A 19507-nucleotide genomic window follows, 5' to 3' on the forward strand; every position below is an offset into this window, starting at 1 on the left:
TCAATTTATTATTTCGGGATAAAAAAATCGCGGGTGCCGGTTTGTTTCTTTGGACAAACAATATTTCTTTTTTTTTTTGTTCACTTTTTCTTTTGCATTGAAAGAATACTCCCTCTGTTTTTTAATACACGACGTTTGACTTTTTAACACATACTTTTAAGTGCTTTGACCGAGTAGTTAAAATTACTATTTTTGAATTTTTTTCTGAATAAAAATATGTAATCAAAATTTTAATTCACAAAAAAATCAATTTAAAAAAATGATTTTTACTATCCAGTCAACCAACCTAAAGATATATGTCCAAGTCAAAAGTGACATATAAAAAAAACCGAGGGAGCAAGAATTTTTTTGAGATAGAAGACAATGCATTGCCATCTACCAAGCATTTAGTTGTAATCTTCTGACCGCCCTCCGTTTAATATTTTACTTTCATCAAATCAAGAGGGTTATTGTTCAAAGTTGTGAGGTCCACAAAAGTATAAATACATATAAGAAATATGATATCATAGAAATAAAATAACTGTTTAATCATACTTTTATAATGTATGTATTAATTTTGTAATATAGAAAGTAATGTTTTTATAAAATTGATACTAAAAACTTTAAGTAATTTTCGTGAAACCTAAGAAAATTCAAAATGAGGAAACTTGATTTACCAGAACTGTTTTGAATTTAAAATTATATTCTCAATAATTATTTTTAGTTTTATAATTTAATTTTCTTTTACATTTTCTAAGAAAATATCAGTACCCTCACTCTCTCGAAAAAGTTTAATAAAATATTGAAAATAATATGATTTTGAGAATATGTTTTCGAGACATCATCAATATACAGGGACATGGAGCATCTCTCTTAATAAAATCTAAGAAAATGTTAAAACTAACAAAATTTGTGAGAATATGTTTTGAAAATATGTTTCACCGGTATTATTGATACATGAGGGTATCTGGAATGAAGCATTTTCTTAACTTATTTTTTATTTGATGGAATGAAACGAACAGAGATTGAAATGAAAATTGTGAAGTTTTATGTGTTAGGAGTATTATAAACTATTTGTTTAAAATATAATTATTTTTAATCAAGTTCTTTGAGAATTATTTAAATATTTATATATTGTCTAATGTTATATATTGTGAATGATTTAGTATCAAAAGGGATACTGAAGATTAGATGTTAATTTTTTATATATAATATTATTAAAATTTTACTGTCTAAGCGGTGTTAGACAAATCATTGAAACAACTGAAGTACTATTTGGAAATAATCTATTGTTAATAATAAAAAATAGTTATATGTTTTGTGTCTATTGAACGGTATGGAAATAATAGAGTCGTTCTTTTATTTTGACGAATAGAAAGAACTAAAAATCTATAATATTATTGCTGCTTAGGTTTTTAATTCATATATAGTGATTGACACTTATATACAATGTGGATGTTTTGATTCAGATATGATGTAATTTATTGTTAGTTACGAATTATGTATTGGGTAATGATATGCATTCAGAGTGTGATGTTAACTATAAATGAAAACTATGCTAGAAAGCTAATAAAGATAATTATGTTTTAGTCTTGCATGCAGATTTGTTCTGTGGATGATCAAGGATAAAAAAATAATTAAATTAATTGTCAGAAATTAATTAGTAATGGACATGTTATATCTTTAATACTAGAAATTTAATAATCAAATAATATCGGAGTAGAATTAATTAATTAATTAAATTACGATGTTAGGAGAGGTAGTGCAAATATTAATTATCTAGTAAATTGAATTAATATTTAATGACCTTGGGCTTGACCTGAAATGTCATTGGAATGCAACCTAATTATTTAGCAAATCTGTAACCTATATATATATATATATATATATATATATATATATATATATATATTCATATTCTCTAGGTGTATTCAACTGAGATTTTACAGACTATACTGGATTGGGATTTTAAAAGAATTTTTTTTGCATTCATAAAATCCGAGGTCCATTAAATCTATGGGGGTGTATTCGATTGAGATTTTAATGGATTGGTTTTAGTCTATGGAATTTAATGAATTGTATGTGATTTTGATTTTGTGCGGATTCCTGATATAATATCGCAAAGTTGATAGGATTTAAATACAATACTTCAAAATCCCATTGATTTTGGTGGGATTTCAAAAAACTTAAAATAAACTGAAGAATGCCACAAAATCCATCATTTTATGAAATCCAAAAAAATCCATTAGCATTTGAATACCATCAGATTTTAATAGATTTTAAACAATCCCAATTGAATATCATCGGATTTTAAAGCATAATTTTAAATCCCAATTGAATACCACCAGATTTTGTGGCATAATTTAAAATCTCAATTGAATAACTTAAAATTTTAATGGATTTCAAACAATCCCAAATGAATACCCTTGGATTTCATGAATGCAAAAGAAATGCTTATAATCCCAATCCAATACACCCATCCTAGAGTTATTCAATTGGAATTTTAAATTATGCTACAAAATTTAGTGTTATTCAATTAGGATTTTAAATTATGCTTTAAAATTCGATCGTATACAATTGGGATTGTTTAAAATCCAATAAAATTTGATGGTATTCAAATGCTGATGGATTTTTTTGAATTTGATAAAATGATGGATTTTGTGTCATTTCCCAGTGTATTTTAAGTTTTTTGAAATCCCATCAAAATCCATGAGATTTTGAATTATTGTGCTTAAATCCTTAATAATTCATATCAACTCTATGACATTTTATCAAGAATCCGCACAAATCAAAATCACATACAATCCATTAAAATCCATAAATAAAAAACAATACATTAAAATCTCAATCGAATATACCCCTCTTAATTGAATATATATCATCCATGAATTGACTATAAGATTTTAAGGTTTTTTAAACAATCTCAGTTGAATATTAACGAATTTTAAAGTGTAATTAAAATCCTAATCGAATAGCACTAAATTTTGTAGTATAATCTAAATAACTAATTAAATACACAAGATTTTTATACATTTTTTAAAATTCAAGTTCAATACACCCACATTTCACAATGAAAAATTCTTTAAAATTCCAATTGAACACGCCCATTCTTATAATCTTGGAAGTCAGAGAAACTTAGATTTTTGGAGCTATCGTGTCGTACAAAGAGGCAGTCAAGAGAGGTAAAACTTGGAAGGATCGAATGCCACACTCCGCTCAAGGGGAATTAAAGAATACAGTGGAAGACGTGGATGAAATCGCTTGCGTCATAACGATTAATGTAATATTTTGTTCGAACTTATTTAATTAGATATCATAAAACGCAGCATACAATCAGATTGTCCCAATATTCAGTTAAAAGAAAGAAATGTGTATAAAATAATAGTGACTCAATATGAGGAACCGAGAGATTGGAATGAAAATTAATAGTTTTATGAAAATGGAAAAAAATGACACAATAATAGTTAAAGGGTTAATTATCAACTTGGTCACTGAAGTGGACTGAATGTATCAAGTTGGTCACTGAACTCAAAACGGTATCAAGATGGTCACTGAAGTGGCCATAAATATCAAACAGGTACCTTGAAATATAAATTTAAGTAGAAAAAATATTTTTTATAAAGTTTTACACATTATTTTTGAATGTTACCAAAACCAAGTAAAAGGTTATGACTTCTAATATTTATCATAATAAAATTAGATTTTATCAAGTTTATTTATTATTTATATTTTATTATATAGTTATTTTTTTGTTTTAATTAAAAATAAATAATAAATAAACTTGATAAAATCTGAATTTATTATCATAAATATTAGAAGTCGTAACCTTTTACTTGGTTTTGGTAACATTCAAAAATAATGTGTAAAACTTTATAAATAATATTTTTTCTGCTTCAACTTATATTTCAAGGTACTTGTTTGATATCCATGGCCACTTTAGTGATTATCTTGATACCGTTTTGAGTTCAGTGACCAATTTGATACATTAAGCCCACTTCAGTGACCAATCAGATAATTAACCCAATAGTTAAATACGAGTGAATCTTCAATTTTATGATAAAAGATTATGGGGCCGTTTGGGTGGGCTTAAAATAAGTGCTTCTTGCTTAAATTAAATAAGTGGAGTAGAAGTTAGAAGCAAGATAAGACTTATAAGTGATTAAAGTGTTTGGGAAATAAGTAAAAGTCCTGAAACAAAAGCTAGCATTTCTAGCTTTTTATAAGTGCTTCTTAACTTATTACACAAACAGTACGAATAAGTGCTCATAACTTATAATCCAGAAGCTGGGCTTATAAGTTCGAAACAAACACCCACTATATACGAATATGGTTAACAAGATTCCTTGGCCTAGTTTTTACCTCATTTCATTTCTTCATTTTATCGTTTCGGTCCCCTGCTGATGATACCTATTATGTAGTTGACACAATCTTTGCACTTTATATCTTTTTAGTAGTAGTCTTACTCCACATACTTTTAGTTTCTGAAAAGTCCATAAATTGTTAGAAATCGCTAATTCGATAATTTCTAATTAAGTGCTCATCTCAACAGCTTCATCCGGGGAATCTGGAATCACTAGAACAAGGTCAAATTTCAAAAACATGTCATGTAAGTTACTAGCTAGCATGCATCAACATGACCTTATCTTCTTCTTCTTTTTCATCCGCATTCTAGTCTAGCATGAACAGATATGATATTATGCGTTACTCGGTAATCTTCGTATTTCGCTTTACTCCGATTAAGAGAATAAGGATGGCGCTATGGTATTTTAGGGGCTGCTCCCGAGTTTTTGAAAAAGGTAAGAGTTTTTGAAGGAGGTAATTTTATTTATTTATTTTTTTTTTTTTTTTGCATCCTATTTTCAGAGTGAAACTGTACTAAAAATTCATTCATTCACACTTGATTTCGTCTTTCTAAAAAAAACTCGAAAGCACACATAAGAACGAAAATTTTATAACTCTACTTTTTTTTTCTATTGCTTTCCTCCTCATTTAGAGTAACTCGGGAGCAGGGTGTTAATATCATCATCCTCGGTATTTTTTTTTATTAGCATTATGAGTTTGGTTAGTCGATGTCAGAAGATGAAAATAAGATTAATGCTTAGAATCCAACAGAACGATGAGTTGATTATGCACGCAAATCATATTACTTGGATCCTTCTGGGTCTGGCGAACAAGTCAGAAATGGTTACCAATTTAAGTTTGTACTACTCCTTTTCCAGTCTTTAGCCAAACAAAATCCATAACATTTGATTGCATTTTAATATTTATTAACTCTAAAGAATTTACAAATTTCGAGAAAATGATTCATTGGGAATATTATTTTAATTTTTTACTCAAGGGGTTTCAACTTGCTCTGCAGCTATGCTTGTTACATGGGCCTTTCTACTAGTTCTGCTCCTTTGCTCAACGTTCGTCGATGCCAGTTCAAGACGGGAGGTGATCACAGCGCGCCATGGTGCTGTGGCCACTGATGATGGTAGATGCTCATTAATCGGAAGAAATGTGCTGCGTGAAGGAGGTCATGCTATTGATGCAACAGTGGCTGCAGCTCTTTGCTTAGGCGTGGTAAGCCCGGCTTCTAGTGGCATTGGTGGAGGTGCCTTCATGGTTTTCAGATCAGCTCATGGAAAGGCACAGGCATTTGACATGAGGGAAAGTGCTCCAATTCAGGCTTCCCAGGTATTCTCCCGATTACATTTCAGTAAAGCGGAATAAAATGTTAAGTGGTTTGTCATTTTATATAAAAGGTCGTACCCAGTGCACAAGACTCTCGTATAAGCAGGGCAGAAAAGGTCCATGCCCGTACTTATATATTCCATGTGTTACTTTAGATGAATTTTTTTTTCTTGACACTAATTTATAGAGGATGCCACTTTAGGAATCCGAAATGAGGCTTTTTATTCAGATTATTATAAAAGTAAACTTATGCCTTACCATTCTTTTTACTTCCTCTAGAATATGTATGATGGAAATGCTGATCTAAAATCCAGCGGTGCACTCTCCGTAGCAGTTCCCGGGGAACTTGCAGGCCTGCACAAAGCTTGGAAAAAATATGGAAGGCTCCCGTGGAAAAGACTTGTAAGACCAGCTGAGCGTCTTGCGCGTAGAGGATTCACAATTTCAGCATACCTACACATGCAGATGGTTCGAACAGAATCAGGTATAATGAAAGACAAGGGACTTAGTAGCGTATTAACATCGAATAACAGCCTTTTACAGCCCGGAGATATGTGTTACAACAAAAAACTAGCAAAGACACTTAGAGCAATTGCAAAATATGGAATCAAACCTTTCTATAATGGATCCGCCGGGCTTGATTTGGTTCAAGATCTGAGAGAAATTGGAGGGATACTTACGATGAAAGACCTGCAGCAGTATCAAGTCAAAATGAGGAAACCAATCTCTGCTGAGACTATGGGGCTTAAAGTACTTGGTATGCCACCTCCGTCTTCAGGAGGCGCTTCCATGGTTCTGGTAAGCTTCTCTTTTAGAACTGAAAATCACTTTCTTAAGAAAACAGCATTTTACATTCTAATTGTATGACATTTTATGTTTTACGGTCACAGATATTAAACATTCTGGCTCAGTATGGAGCTCAAGGCCTTGCAGGCTCCCTTGGTATTCATCGAAACATTGAAGCTCTGAAACATGCTTTTGCAGTTAGGATGAACCTTGGTGATCCAGATTTTGTAAATGTGAAGAACGTTGTAGCTGACATGCTATCTCCCAAATTTGCAAAGGAGCTAAAGAAAACCATATACGATAACATGACTTTCAGCCCCAGTCATTACGGTGGCAAGTAAGCAACTTCTTACTCGTAACAGAATTATCTCCGCGTTTAACCTGTATCTTATACATTCTTATTTTTCCTCTGAAATATAGGTGGAATCAGATCAATGAACACGGTACCAGTCACCTGTCCATCGTAGATGCTGAGCGAAATGCAGTTTCCATGACTACAACCGTAAACTCATATTTTGGTGCACAAATTATGTCTCCATCTACTGGTATAGTCCTAAACAATGAAATGGATGATTTCTCTATTCCATTTAAGACCACTGGAGGGGCTAGACCACCAGCTCCTGCAAACTTTATAGTTCCAGGAAAACGACCACTTTCATCAATGACACCTACTATCGTCCTTAAGGTATTGTAGATATTGTTATGCAACGTTCTAAAAATTACGTAATCCTCTTTTACTGCACCTTTAAGTTAATTATACTTGTTTCTGCAATCTTCTGAATGTCGTTTTACAGGGTAAACGCTTGATAGGTGTTGTAGGTGCAAGCGGGGGATCCATGATCATTGCTGGAACAACAGAAGTATTCTTGAATCATTTTGCCAGAAAATTGGATCCTTTATCTTCTGTCATGGCTCCAAGAGTCTATCATCAGGTTACCCTCAAAGCCTTTTCCATCATTCTATTTCAGAAAGCTGAACAACAGTGTTTATATACAAGTTGCACTCGGTGCACAAAGCTATGCTCCTGCATCAGCAGGGTCTACAGAATGTTCTAACTGTAAGTAATATTGTGTATGCAGTTGATCCCAAATGTGGTTCTGTACGAGAACTGGACTACAGTTATTAACGATCACTTTGAAGTTCCAGCAGAAACAAGAGCATCCCTACAAAAGAAGGGCCATGTCCTAGAAGGTCTTCCTGGAGGAACAATTTGTCAGTTTGTAGCTATTGAGGAGGAAAGACATTCCAAGCTGGGACAAGTTGTAGCAGTAAGTGACCCAAGAAAAGGTGGAATCCCAGCTGGTTTTTGAATCTGTTAGGCCACTTGGGGAGCAATTGCTTGGTCTCAGACATGGCAGAATTGTGCTTTAGCCCCTCCCACCCCCCAAACCACCAGATGCGCGCTTACCATAGCACAAAGAGAGCTGATTTTTTTTCTTTTGATAAGAAATTGTTATAAGAAAAACATAAATATAATTTGTTACTTATAATGGTTATAAATAATTCGCAACCCACAAGAAGAAGCTATTAAGCAGTACATGATCCTGCACATGTTTCCGAAAATGTGGAAAGGAAGAACTCTAATTCTTAGAAGTAAAATGATGACATAAATATAATCTTTAGGAAAGAAAGTAGAAGCAGATGGGGTTTGTTCCACAAACTGGAGTAGTGTTAGATGATCTTAGTGAAAAACTCACGGATGAATCCCTAAACTACATAGTCAGCTCTGCATTTAGTCTACCAAATTCGAATTATCCACAGAACGCTACATGGAGGATCATAAAAAAGCTCAGGCTGTGATAACTGCCACTCAACCATTATATATCTCTCATTCTGACCATTTTAAGATTGTCTTGTTGCTGTGGGAATTATTAGTACGTCGAAAATCCTAAACATGGTATTGGTACGAAGAATTCACTAGTAGGCGTGGCGTATCATCAACAAATATATTCTCGTTAGTAGCTTTGTGCTTCATATGGTCGTATCACGAATGACTGCTTTCTGGTGCTTGAGATTACCATAATATGATACGGGGACAGCAAACTCTGGATATGATACTTGTCAGTTGGCATGTATAATCTCTATACACCGCCTTTAGCCGATGATGAATCTACATGGAAGGTAAAGTTCACCTTTCAGAAGCAGATACTCCTTGGCAATCCAAGCATTCATGTTTTTTCCTTATCAATTTTGCATTGGTAGAATTCAATAGGTAACCGTAATCATAAAGAGAAGCCTGACGCCAAAATACAGAGAAGCGCATGTGCCAGTAATGTAGAAACACTAATCTGAATACTTTCCAAACACAAGGCAATGCTAACATGTATTAAGCAATCTTGCTCAAAATCTTTGTCATTCTATGATTCCTCCTGCTCTAATATACATCTATATAGTGTTTTTTACAGTGACCATCAAGTGGCTCACAGATTCTTACTAGATTGACACCATAATTTGGCAGTCCTCTAATTAATTCTTACAGTGTCATCTAATTAAGCTATGGCTAGTACGTGATATATACAAGTGACGCACCTTTATGAGCTGGAGAAAATTGTGTTCATATCCAAGAAGGCTGATGGAAAACTCCAAGTTGCGTAGCTTAAATTCCCCTTACAGCAAGCACAAACGGCCGACAGATTGTATTTCACAGTTTATATTCATCACCGATGATTTACTGATGGTAAATTCTTAGGTTGCATTATGATGTAGGCTCACATGAACGATTATCCCATAGCAAACTAAGAGCCCTGAGGCGTTGGAAGTACTCTCCTAGGACAAGAAACGCTTGTGCTGTTTGTCGGGTATCTAGGATGCGAGACATTTGCTGAAGAGTTACCTGGCGTATGTGATCAGCCTGTTATGAAGAAACTAATCCGTCAATGAACTATTTTACTCCATGTTGAGTTACGAGTACCTACTTTCCAGATGGTTGGATATTTATACAACATAAAATTGGCTCCAGAGTCCATATTACAGAGATGATTTTCTACCATGTATATGACTGACTAAATATACAGACTTGAGACATTAACTATACAGAAAAATACATTCATGGAACAAACTACCCTCAAAAGGGACAAATCAGCTTTAAGGTAATATATAAACAAGAACAATATTACTCACCTGCCAGAGTGACAGTTTCTTCCAATATTTCTAATTAATAGGAACCAGAAGGGCACAGACAGAGCCTTTTTATAATATTATAATGAGGAGTATATCATAGCATAGTGGTTTGATAAAATGTTTCTGGTACAACGTTGGTTGGTATTCCAGAATTAATTATATAATTGCTACTAACCTAGAAGTAGATGATACGAAGTTACATGAAGGTATACATATTTTAGCCATGAGTATCAAAGCAATTCATCAATAATCATATTTGAGTCAAATTTTTGACAAGTCCTATGGTAACAACCGTTCTTTTCTGTGCAATTGTTGGATGCAAGTAGTGTGTACTCTAAACTTTTACCATAGCATTGTGAGTCCATAAATGACCCCGTAGTACGGCCATAAAGTTGACTAAGCCAAATTGAAAAAAGTCAAGCTTCAACCTAACAAATCAGGCTGAGCCTATATGTATAATGGTCATGTGTTCAATCTGAGCTTATCTATAAACAAAATAAACACAAGCTTTTTGCAAATGACTTCGACTTGGACAAAACTTTAAGAACCATGTTACTGACTTACTGCAAGGGTATACCTGAACTTTAAGAAACATGTTACTGCAAGGGTATACCTGAATATTATATCTTCTCAACTAAAGAACTATGACCTAAAGGTTGTCCAAGTTGTTTAAGATTCTTGCATAATTAGATAACTTTGAAACTAAACAATACTAAATTACTACGAGCCAAGCTCGCTGAATAGACGTAGATTGGACGTAATGAGCCAAGATTGAGACCACCTCCACTTGGCTCGCTAACCTTAATATATAAAATGATTTTATATAAGCTCGAAATTGGGTGCTTAACTCACCCCTATTTCGGAGTAAGTTGCTACGACCAAGGCTCAGCGATTATTTGGAATAGTTTATGATGTTTCACCAAGAGTCCATCAGTTTGAGTTTGAAAATTAAAACCCAATTTATTTAAGCTTAGACAATATTGTCCCAACTCCCAATCGAAACCCAATTTAAAAACAGAGGGACAACTTGTTGTCAACAATTATTCTGCCATCAAAACGCTCAAGAGTACCATATAAATGTGGGGCTTTCTCAGAAATCTCTCCACACACAGATACATCATACACTTGCACATGCACATGCACACTAGATGTATTATATAGTTTGAGTTTGCACTAAACAAAAAGGGCATAGCAAAAGTAACTATGTAAGAGAAGATAAATTAAAGGTTGGCATTACCTGATTTACAAAGCTCACCAAAGCATCGAGCCTCTCCATTGCGTTAGTAATTTGAGGGAAGTAGCTTCCTTCACCTAATTGACCAGCTGCCAAGGCATCAGACAAGGTCTGTTGGAGTTTTTCCATTCCCTGTGAAAGTGCATCTTCTGTTTGTTGGCATGATTGCTTAAGATTGCAAACTTCAGCATGTTGTTTGTCCAAGAGGTCAAGGTGTGGCAACATAACCTGCATAAGCAAAAGATTATCATTTTGGCCAATGCCCACTGATATACAATATAATGAATTTTATGCTACCAATACCGATTGTTGTGGAAATGAATGAAGAATATCCTAATCATTGTCATATACATCAAAAACAATCCCGTAGTAGTGTTAATATTAATCAAGTCTTATGGTTATGTTTGTCTACCAGGATTAGTAATCCCTGTGGACAGGACTATTTGCTTAGTTTATTCTACACCTAGTACTTAAGTAATTTCATGGAGTAATTCTTATCACTTTATAGTTCAAAAATTCGTATGGTAGGATTAAATAATCCTTAAATGAACTAAAAACTGATGGAAAAGTTGTCGACCAGTATGTTTCTAAAATTATGGTAAAACAAGAGCAGATAGTCAACTTCACCTCCAATTATAATCAATGCACACAAGCATAGCCTATATGTTCAAAAGCTTATCCAGCGAACTTAGTAGATTTACAAACTTAAATAATATACAAAACCATCACCATTTAAAAAATGGCTAAAACGACTGATGAATGCCAATCTGCTCATAAAGGCATGCTCAGCATACTAGCAAATGGCAGACCTGCCCCTGAGCTAAATGCCAATTTATTCATAGAAATCTCTATGTCATTTGTAACCTAGGCATTTACAATATAATAAAGTAATGCATTTGTTCTTAATTGGTGAAAATCAAATTTCGAGAAAATATATTGAAGATAGGTTAGTGACTTATGTGGAAAATATGCATCACCTTTAAAAGCTCTGAGGGGCGAAACCCTCCAATCCACAAGAAAAGCCTTTCAGCTGATGTTTTCCACATGCCTGACATGAGATAGAAAACATCAGCCTTTGCAGAAGTTGCTTTCATGCGGAATAGATCAGAATAATGATTCATGACTACATTAACAAGGATGCACAGCTCTTCATCAGTATAAGTATAAATAGCAGTCTTCAAATTTTCGACTAGTCTGTCATGTTCTTCAACCCAGCTTCCATATGCCAAATCAAATGCACAAATACCTTCAGGGTCCAATAAAGTCGGGTCAGCAATGCATAATGAACATCAAGATATAATGAGTGACGAGTCAATATAATAATAAAAGGGAAGTTATATAAGACACTGAAATTGTTACAGAATCATTTTTAAAACTGAAAAAATAATGATATTATTCGAGAAAGCTTATGTTAATGCATGCTTACAAGTTACAATACTAATATTTTTCACAATATAAAACAATGCTCTCATAGCCATGGCAAAATTTTCAGCAACAACTTGAACCACTGAACCAATTACTATATTCTTATATTTGTATTTTTTATGACTCTGACGACCTATCTTGGAGCACCTTATACAACTATAAGAGTAACAAAACCTTTAATTAAATCACTGGGGAGCATAACAAATCCGATGAAGAGTTAAACTTTTAGTATGTGATATGGTAGAAGTAAATCAAGTATTTGATTGGGACATTAATATGTGAATTGTAAAACTAAAATTCTTTGGTGCTCATTATTACTATTTAGATGATGGGATTGAGGTGTTAAAGGATAGATATGTGTCTCATTATGTACCTTAGGAGAGAACTATCAAAACATAAAAATGATTATTTTAGAGCAGGATAAGTAAATAACACAATAAATTAAGCATGTCATTATAAATTATAATCACATGGAGAACCCTAATTCTAGGATTATTGTTTTCTTTCATAGTTAATTTTTGGTTGATTATTCACCTATCACATGGATTCAGTAAAACAATCAAATCAGTCTATACACTTCTAGATTCTTCTGGATTTTAGGAAATCAAATATTGGCCAACCCGAACTTCTCCAGTTGAGTTAACAAAGAGGCATGTTCCAGGAGATGCATAAAGTAGTGTTTTATTTTTATTTTTCGCACATATGTTAACAGGACGAATCCTTTTTAAATTTTCTGCACATTCAAGACTTACATTAAGCTGCACAGTCTGATTCACATATGTTCTTAAACATATTTTTTAAAAGAGTTTATGTTAGAGGACTGATAGACAGTTAAAAAGTGATATTCTAAAGTAGATACAAGATTGTGCATAGAAAACAACACAACTATATAGAGTCTATTAGAGAGCAAACAATTCTTTTCAAATTTGCAAAGGTGCTCCAGTCTAGAAGTTGTCTGGATTTTAATTACCACCTCCACCTCTGCTTTATAATATATTGACTGCCAAATAGTAAACCTTATTAAATTTCATGATAGGAACATGACAAAATGGAACACGTTAACATTTCCAAACACAGTTGGAGAAACAATCTGAAGTAACGATCTTTGATATTTATCTACACACCTGGGTTTAATGGTCCCGAGAAACCAGAAGGGATAGCATCTAAACCACCACCAGTAAGTGCTCCCTGCAGCCAGGGCATTTTTCTAGTATCATACTTATTCTCCATTCCAAAGAAAATTGTAAAAAGGCAAGCGACTTTTTTCCATTAATTGCTAAAAAATTGTACTGATAAAATGCTATATGGATGTCTCAGTTTTCCTCATACCTGCTGCCTTGTTCTTTCCAACTCTTGCTCCAGTTGAAGCAGCTTCAAACGACTACTTTCTAACTGCTGAACATAGGCCTACAAGATATACTCAGATATATCAGTAACTAGCAGGAGTCACGCAATGCGAACTACAATACTTATCAATATTTTTCTTTAGAATTACAATGCAGTATGAATGCCCTTGCCTCATTACCTTTTTCCTTAAACGACTTTTGCGAGCAGCCTCGCGATTTTGTGCAAGACGTCTAAGCACCTGTAGTGATTAACTGCTTATTACCATCACTAAATAGAACTTCATAACTTAATTAAATTCTGACAAAATAATACATTACAAACATCGTAGTAGTAAAATTATTAACCATCATTATTGATTTCGAAGAACTCAATACATGTAAAGCTTCTCATAAGTCATAACCAACTAAGGAGCACATATCACCTGATATACATCATTACCAAGCTTCTCTAAAATATAGGTGGCAACTGGTAAGTTAATATTATAAGAAATTGTTAGTGCAGGACATTCCAGTTATTAGCAACTATCTTCTCTCTTTTGATCACCTTTCTGTATGCCGCTATATTTGGTTCTAGATTCTTTAATATAAGATAGGTAGATCATTAGGAATATTCTAGATTATAGTAGCATAGTAATAAAGGAGAAGTATCCTTATTCAAATCATGATTGTGGATTAATTTTGTAAATTCAATGTTGATTATAAATAGGTCTCTTGGTCATAAAATATAACTTGTTGGTTAAAATGTTGGATTAAGAATCGTATAGAGTATATTATTATAACTGAATTATTAAACTTATGAATAGATCTGAGGATGCAGTTTTTGTTTCTACTAATTCATTGAAAATGGGTATCTATCTTAACCTTGCCCTAGATCATTATGTATGGTTATATTTTTCTCAGAAATAAGGCCTTAGCACACAAAAAAGAAGCCATTTACATTATATAGCACAATTTAATATGTGCATTAGCCAAAACTACCACTATGAGCAGAATTTTCAACCATTATAGTCAATTTTATTGTTGATATACTACTGAAAGATGGAGGTAATTGTAAGAATTGTATTTATCAGCTCCTGAAGAAATGTATAGTCAATAAAAATTAATTTTAATATTAAAACAAAAGCCAACCAGCAAAACATAACCATTAGAAGGTAACGAGAAATGAACAGAGACAGTGATGCATTGTATTTTACCTTATCAACTGGTTTATTTGTTTCCTGGTCATACTTGCCGGAATGTCCAAGTGTTTCATGTGAAGTATCTTCTGACTAGACAATATATTGTAAGCAAAATTTTTTTTAGCAAAAGGGCAAACAAGAGCATGGTATATATGGAGTTTAACATGCAAAAACTGTAAACACACCTGGTTGTCTAGCTTCGTATCCACCTCTACAAGCATGGAAGTAGATGTGTTGAGAAAGCCATTACTTTTGATATCAGCCCACATGTTCATCTGGTGCATAGGTTCATATATTCCTATATTCCTTGAGGTGTCGTATATTTCCATATTCCTTGAGGTAATGTAAGGGGTTGATGGAGAATTCATGTTCATCACACTGCTGATAAATCAAATTCAGAGAACTGCTACCATCGAATATATGACGAAGTGGTAGAAAGTGCCTACATGAAAGAAAGAACTAATAAACCAAAAGCCAACATGATAAGCAGAATATAAACATTAAATAGATGATGCGCAGCTTCAAAGTCAGTCTTGAGCAATTATTTGATGACTGGGATCTCAACAGAATTAGTTTCTTTACTCCTCTAAGTAAGATAACCTTTGCGCATATTTTACCCTCCCGAACCGTACTCTTAAATAAGACAAAACCAGTATGCTTCTTGATTATGGAGGAGTAAAGTGAATGATTGTTCCACAAGAACCTCTGCTTTATATCTCTTTGGTCTCCTAAGTACACCTTTATTTACAAATTTCTAACTGTGCCTAAATGAGCTTGTTTTGCCAAATGTCTACAAGGAATTCCAGTGAGGGGATTGTGTAAGACAAATTTCACAAATGCTAATGTAGATGTGTAACCTATATATACGTAGACCTCAACAGTAGCCACAACAGCCGCTATATAAATTTACTTATTTACTATAAAAGATGCAGATTAACACTAACATACCAATAAACCTCACAAATACAAAGCATAACCTCAGTTCATAGAGAAAAATGATTTTAAAACCGTGACTAAAAGAAATTAAGCAAATATAAACTATAAAGTGAAAAATTACTACTCCTGCAACCCAAAATGGGTAAAAAGAAGCTAAAAGTGATAAGCCTTTATAGACACAGATAAGACCAAAAGTACGAAACTGGTTCAAGCTTTATCTATGTACCATCCTTCAAAGTATCCGAACCACAAACAATTAGTGCAGAATCACGTTCAAAAACTGAATACAAGCTCATAATCAAACACCTTGACAAAACCGAATTCACCTTAATCGCGCATGCTTACATACATCTAACAGCAAATTTTCTGCACTAGTTGACTTTCACATCCTATCCGGCTATCCATATTACTTAATTACCATACACAAGTAAGAAGTACTGATTGACAAGAACATATCACACCCCATCAATTTTTAGCAATTTTTAAATCAAATTCCTTCACGAAATCACAATTTCTACCTAATCTTAATCTCTTAATCAATACATCTCTTCGAATCATAGTACATAGACAAAGAAACTTACTCAAACTCTCCTCCAAATCCACCCTAGCTCTCCCAATTTTCGCCTTCTCGGCCTCGTTTCAATACCAGAAAATGCTACAAACAGCATCAATTCATTGAAACAAAACTATCCAAACATAACAAATCTACTTATACAAATCAATTTATACAAACAGAGCAGTTAAGCACTTATGCAATCATATACAATCATATAAATATATAGTAGATATATATATGTGGATAGATATGAAAGATGTATTAGTATAATAAAACTAAATGAAGTGTTGCGTGATTGTGTTTTCATGAGCTACAGTCACATATTGTCATAGTCATATTTCCACTACCAAACAAAAGTCCACACACACTAAATTTTTTACCAACCACTATTTCTTACTTGTCCGTTTCCGCGAAAATAACCTCTCTACTCCGCTCTTCGAGAAAGTTATATTTTACCCGGCCGATCTGGATTATGATGATAACTAAATATGCGCACCAAGTCACTTCACTTCGGTTATTTTACGCACCAACCGTAAACTTACGCATCATTGCATGTTGGCGTATACAGTGACGTCACTTTCCGGCTGTATGCACGGAGCTGATGATTGAAAATATTGATGTGATGAGATGAGTTGTGGACAAGAGAATGAAGGTGACGCTTTTGAGAAGTGCGTAGATGAGATGAGTTTGAGTCTTCTTAGATTTTGATTCAAGTGAAGCCTTGTCGCCTTTGGACAGCTCCAACTCTAAGAGCAACTCCAGCAGCTTCTCTATTTGGAGTCTTAAACCAAAATATGAGGAATATGGAAAAATAATCAACTCCAACAGTATGTTATTCCCTAAATCACTAAGATCCACTGGCCATGCCTTATCTTTAGGTAACCTCTCTCCTCTCCTAAATCTTATTTTATAATAAATTTGAATACAAGCATGTTCTCTCTCTTCACCTATTCCTATTGCAATAATGGTAACTTTTAATGAATATAAGGAATATTGTTGGAGGTGAGAATAGCTATTATTATCTTAAGTCACTAGGATCCAATATTTTATATTATATTTAAGGAATGGGCTAAGATACTGCTGGAGATGCTCTAATACGTTCGTGTCCGTTGAATTATTAAAAAATGAAATAATTTTTTAGTTGTGTCTGAATATTATTGTTTGTTGGAATTATTTAATTATCTACATCAATCCAATCAAGAAAAATTCATATACCGATTGTTATTATTACAAACTTAAGCGGTTTCGTAAATCTTTATACAGTCAACTTATCTTAGTTTTATTTAATTAATTTAGATTTTGATGGTTGATATATTGAAAAGTAGTGCTTAACTTGATGAAATTTTTGTTCTAAAATTCGTTGATTAATTCTCATTAATCCCCGTTTTATAACTCACCAAACTGATTAGATATCTGATTATTCATCCAATTAATTTCTGATCAATTTGATAATTTTTGATTAATTCTTCTTTTAAATATTTAATTATTTATTAGTTAAGTTTGATTTTTGTCCTTTTACAATATCGAATGCAATACATAAAGGACATGTTACATAATATCTTAAAGGATTTTCTGTGGTGTGCCTAATGACACACAATAATTACTATTCTCGTGATAATGTTAAATTTTGGCTGGTGAATGAACAATAAACCTAAATGAGCCCCTGCATTCACACCAATAAAAATAAGTCATTTTTCACAAAAGTTGGTACTTGTTGCGTGTTTTTGAACACACGTTACGAAGACCAATATCTTAATTAAAAGAACTTATCTCGTCTTAATTGGATAATTTATTATTTTATTCACTTCTAGCCTCTCATTAAGGAGTTAGTTAAAAGTTACCTGGACGTGGAAAACGATCTCTATCCTCTGACTCTGTGAACAATTAATAAATTAGCTAATTCAATTATTGAATTATAATAATATAATTTAACATAAATATTTATATTTATATAATAGTGATGCTAATATAGATCCATTAGGTTGTGTTCACTTCATGGAATGAAATGAGGGGAGAATGGAATGAAACTATATGAACAAGTTTTATGGAGATTGGAGAAAGCATAAGGCAATAATGATTAAATATGAGTGAGTTAAAATTTTTCATGAAGAAGATGATAGTAAAAGATGATGAACAAATGGAATCAACATTCCTTTCAAAACTTAGATTTTTAGTTAAAATAGTTAGAATGGAATGAGTGAAGAAATAAAAATTATAAACAATTTCACTAATCACTCACAATTTATAATATAAATTTCATTCCATTCTTCCCTCATTCGAATGAATTGAACACAACCTTAATCCTTTAACATAAAGATACAGCTGCATTCACATTTTTAAATAACTTAAAGCCTGTGATCATCTCGGTGACCTCTACATGTTTTGAAACCATACCTCTGTTATTGGCCCTTCAAAACCCTGCAGAGACATCCATGAGTATCTTTCGACACAACAGATTGTATACTGAGTCTATTTATATCACCTTTTCCTTCCGTTCTAACGTGCATGTCATTGATAATTTGAAGGATTTGTTTTTTATTTGAAATACAGTAAAGCACCTGTATTCCTTATTAAAATGAATTCCACATTACATGAGCGACTATTCGGTTATTCGACTTATATCCGACTCAAAAATATAATACATATTTTATATCATTTGGAAAAGATCTAAATTAGATGAAAAATAAAAGTCATATAAAATATGATCCGAGATATAACAATTTATATCCACTCAGATTAGGTTCATATTATTTTTCATAATACGATCTTACAAGAATATAATTCATGGTTCATACTCGATTCGAATTCATATATAGATTTTTTTAACCTAATATATTTATAAGTAAATAGTCACCATTTATAAAATTTCAATATTCTATTTAAATTTAAATCTTCATAATTAAGATTTTTTACACTGTGATGATACATATTATCTTCATATATATATTTAATAAATGATAATTATATATATATATATATATGTGTGTGTGTGTGTGTGTGTGTGAATAATTGAAATAAAAATAATATTCAATGTTAATAAATCATATTCGACTCATATTCGATTGATCATAAACTATCACGTTTGAAAAAAGAAAATACAATAATCGCTCATATTCGGATTAGATTTGATCCCAAATACCCGAGATCGGGTTATATTATAATAAAATGATCCCAACCCCAAATCTGAAGAAGCATCATATTAACATTTCGCAGTCCGGATCATTTTGCAATCGGAGACACGGGTGTTAGTTGTTGTTTTTGAAAAATTTCA

General features: G+C 32.7%; 2 protein-coding genes across 4 annotated transcripts; one reads left to right on the forward strand and one right to left on the reverse strand.

The window, feature by feature from the left end:
* The first annotated feature begins 4398 nt into the window (after positions 1 to 4398).
* Positions 4399 to 7978, forward strand: LOC108204441 (glutathione hydrolase 1). Of its 2 annotated transcripts, none has more exons than XM_017373872.2 (7): positions 4399 to 4585; positions 5339 to 5658; positions 5935 to 6453; positions 6546 to 6778; positions 6862 to 7126; positions 7236 to 7373; positions 7521 to 7978. In XM_017373872.2, exons 1-7 carry the CDS (start codon positions 4579 to 4581, stop codon positions 7749 to 7751), a joined length of 1713 nt encoding a protein of 570 aa, XP_017229361.1. In that variant the 5' UTR covers positions 4399 to 4578; the 3' UTR covers positions 7752 to 7978. The 2 variants fall into 2 exon arrangements, with proteins under 2 accessions (XP_017229361.1, XP_017229359.1); XM_017373870.2 differs by lacking the exon at positions 4399 to 4585 and adding an exon at positions 4592 to 4775.
* Positions 7979 to 8716: 738 nt separating this feature from the next.
* Positions 8717 to 16960, reverse strand: LOC108204442 (TGACG-sequence-specific DNA-binding protein TGA-1A). 2 transcript variants are annotated; one of them, XM_064091834.1, is made up of 10 exons: positions 16634 to 16959; positions 16262 to 16335; positions 14930 to 15186; positions 14760 to 14834; positions 13746 to 13805; positions 13550 to 13627; positions 13345 to 13408; positions 11773 to 12041; positions 10799 to 11023; positions 8717 to 9292 (listed from the first exon to the last, which is right to left on the reverse strand). In XM_064091834.1, the coding sequence occupies exons 3-10, from the start codon at positions 15116 to 15118 to the stop codon at positions 9137 to 9139; spliced, it is 1116 nt and encodes a 371-aa protein (XP_063947904.1). In that variant the 5' UTR covers positions 15119 to 15186; positions 16262 to 16335; positions 16634 to 16959; the 3' UTR covers positions 8717 to 9136. The 2 variants fall into 2 exon arrangements, with proteins under 2 accessions (XP_063947904.1, XP_017229364.1); XM_017373875.2 differs by lacking the exon at positions 16262 to 16335 and having other exon boundaries at positions 16634 to 16960.
* Between the last annotated feature and the right edge of the window lie 2547 nt (positions 16961 to 19507).

This window comes from Daucus carota, chromosome 1, assembly GCF_001625215.2.
Source record: "Daucus carota subsp. sativus chromosome 1, DH1 v3.0, whole genome shotgun sequence".
NCBI lineage: Eukaryota > Viridiplantae > Streptophyta > Magnoliopsida > Apiales > Apiaceae > Daucus > Daucus carota.

Excerpts from the sequence above, each read along its gene's own strand:
- LOC108204441 (XM_017373870.2), top strand. The coding sequence starts at position 4,658 with ATGAACAGATATGATATTATGCGTTACTCGGTAATCTTCGTATTTCGC. Across the intron at positions 6,779-6,861 it reads CCCAGTCATTACGGTGGCAA|GTGGAATCAGATCAATGAAC; the intron begins GTAAGCAACTTC and ends TCTGAAATATAG. Across the intron at positions 7,127-7,235 it reads CACCTACTATCGTCCTTAAG|GGTAAACGCTTGATAGGTGT; the intron begins GTATTGTAGATA and ends GTCGTTTTACAG.
- LOC108204442 (XM_017373875.2), bottom strand. The coding sequence starts at position 15,118 with ATGAACATGAATTCTCCATCAACCCCTTACATTACCTCAAGGAATATG. Across the intron at positions 12,042-13,344 it reads CTCGGGACCATTAAACCCAG|GTATTTGTGCATTTGATTTG; the intron begins GTGTGTAGATAA and ends TGGACCCTGAAG. Across the intron at positions 11,024-11,772 it reads GCCCCTCAGAGCTTTTAAAG|GTTATGTTGCCACACCTTGA; the intron begins GTGATGCATATT and ends TTGCTTATGCAG.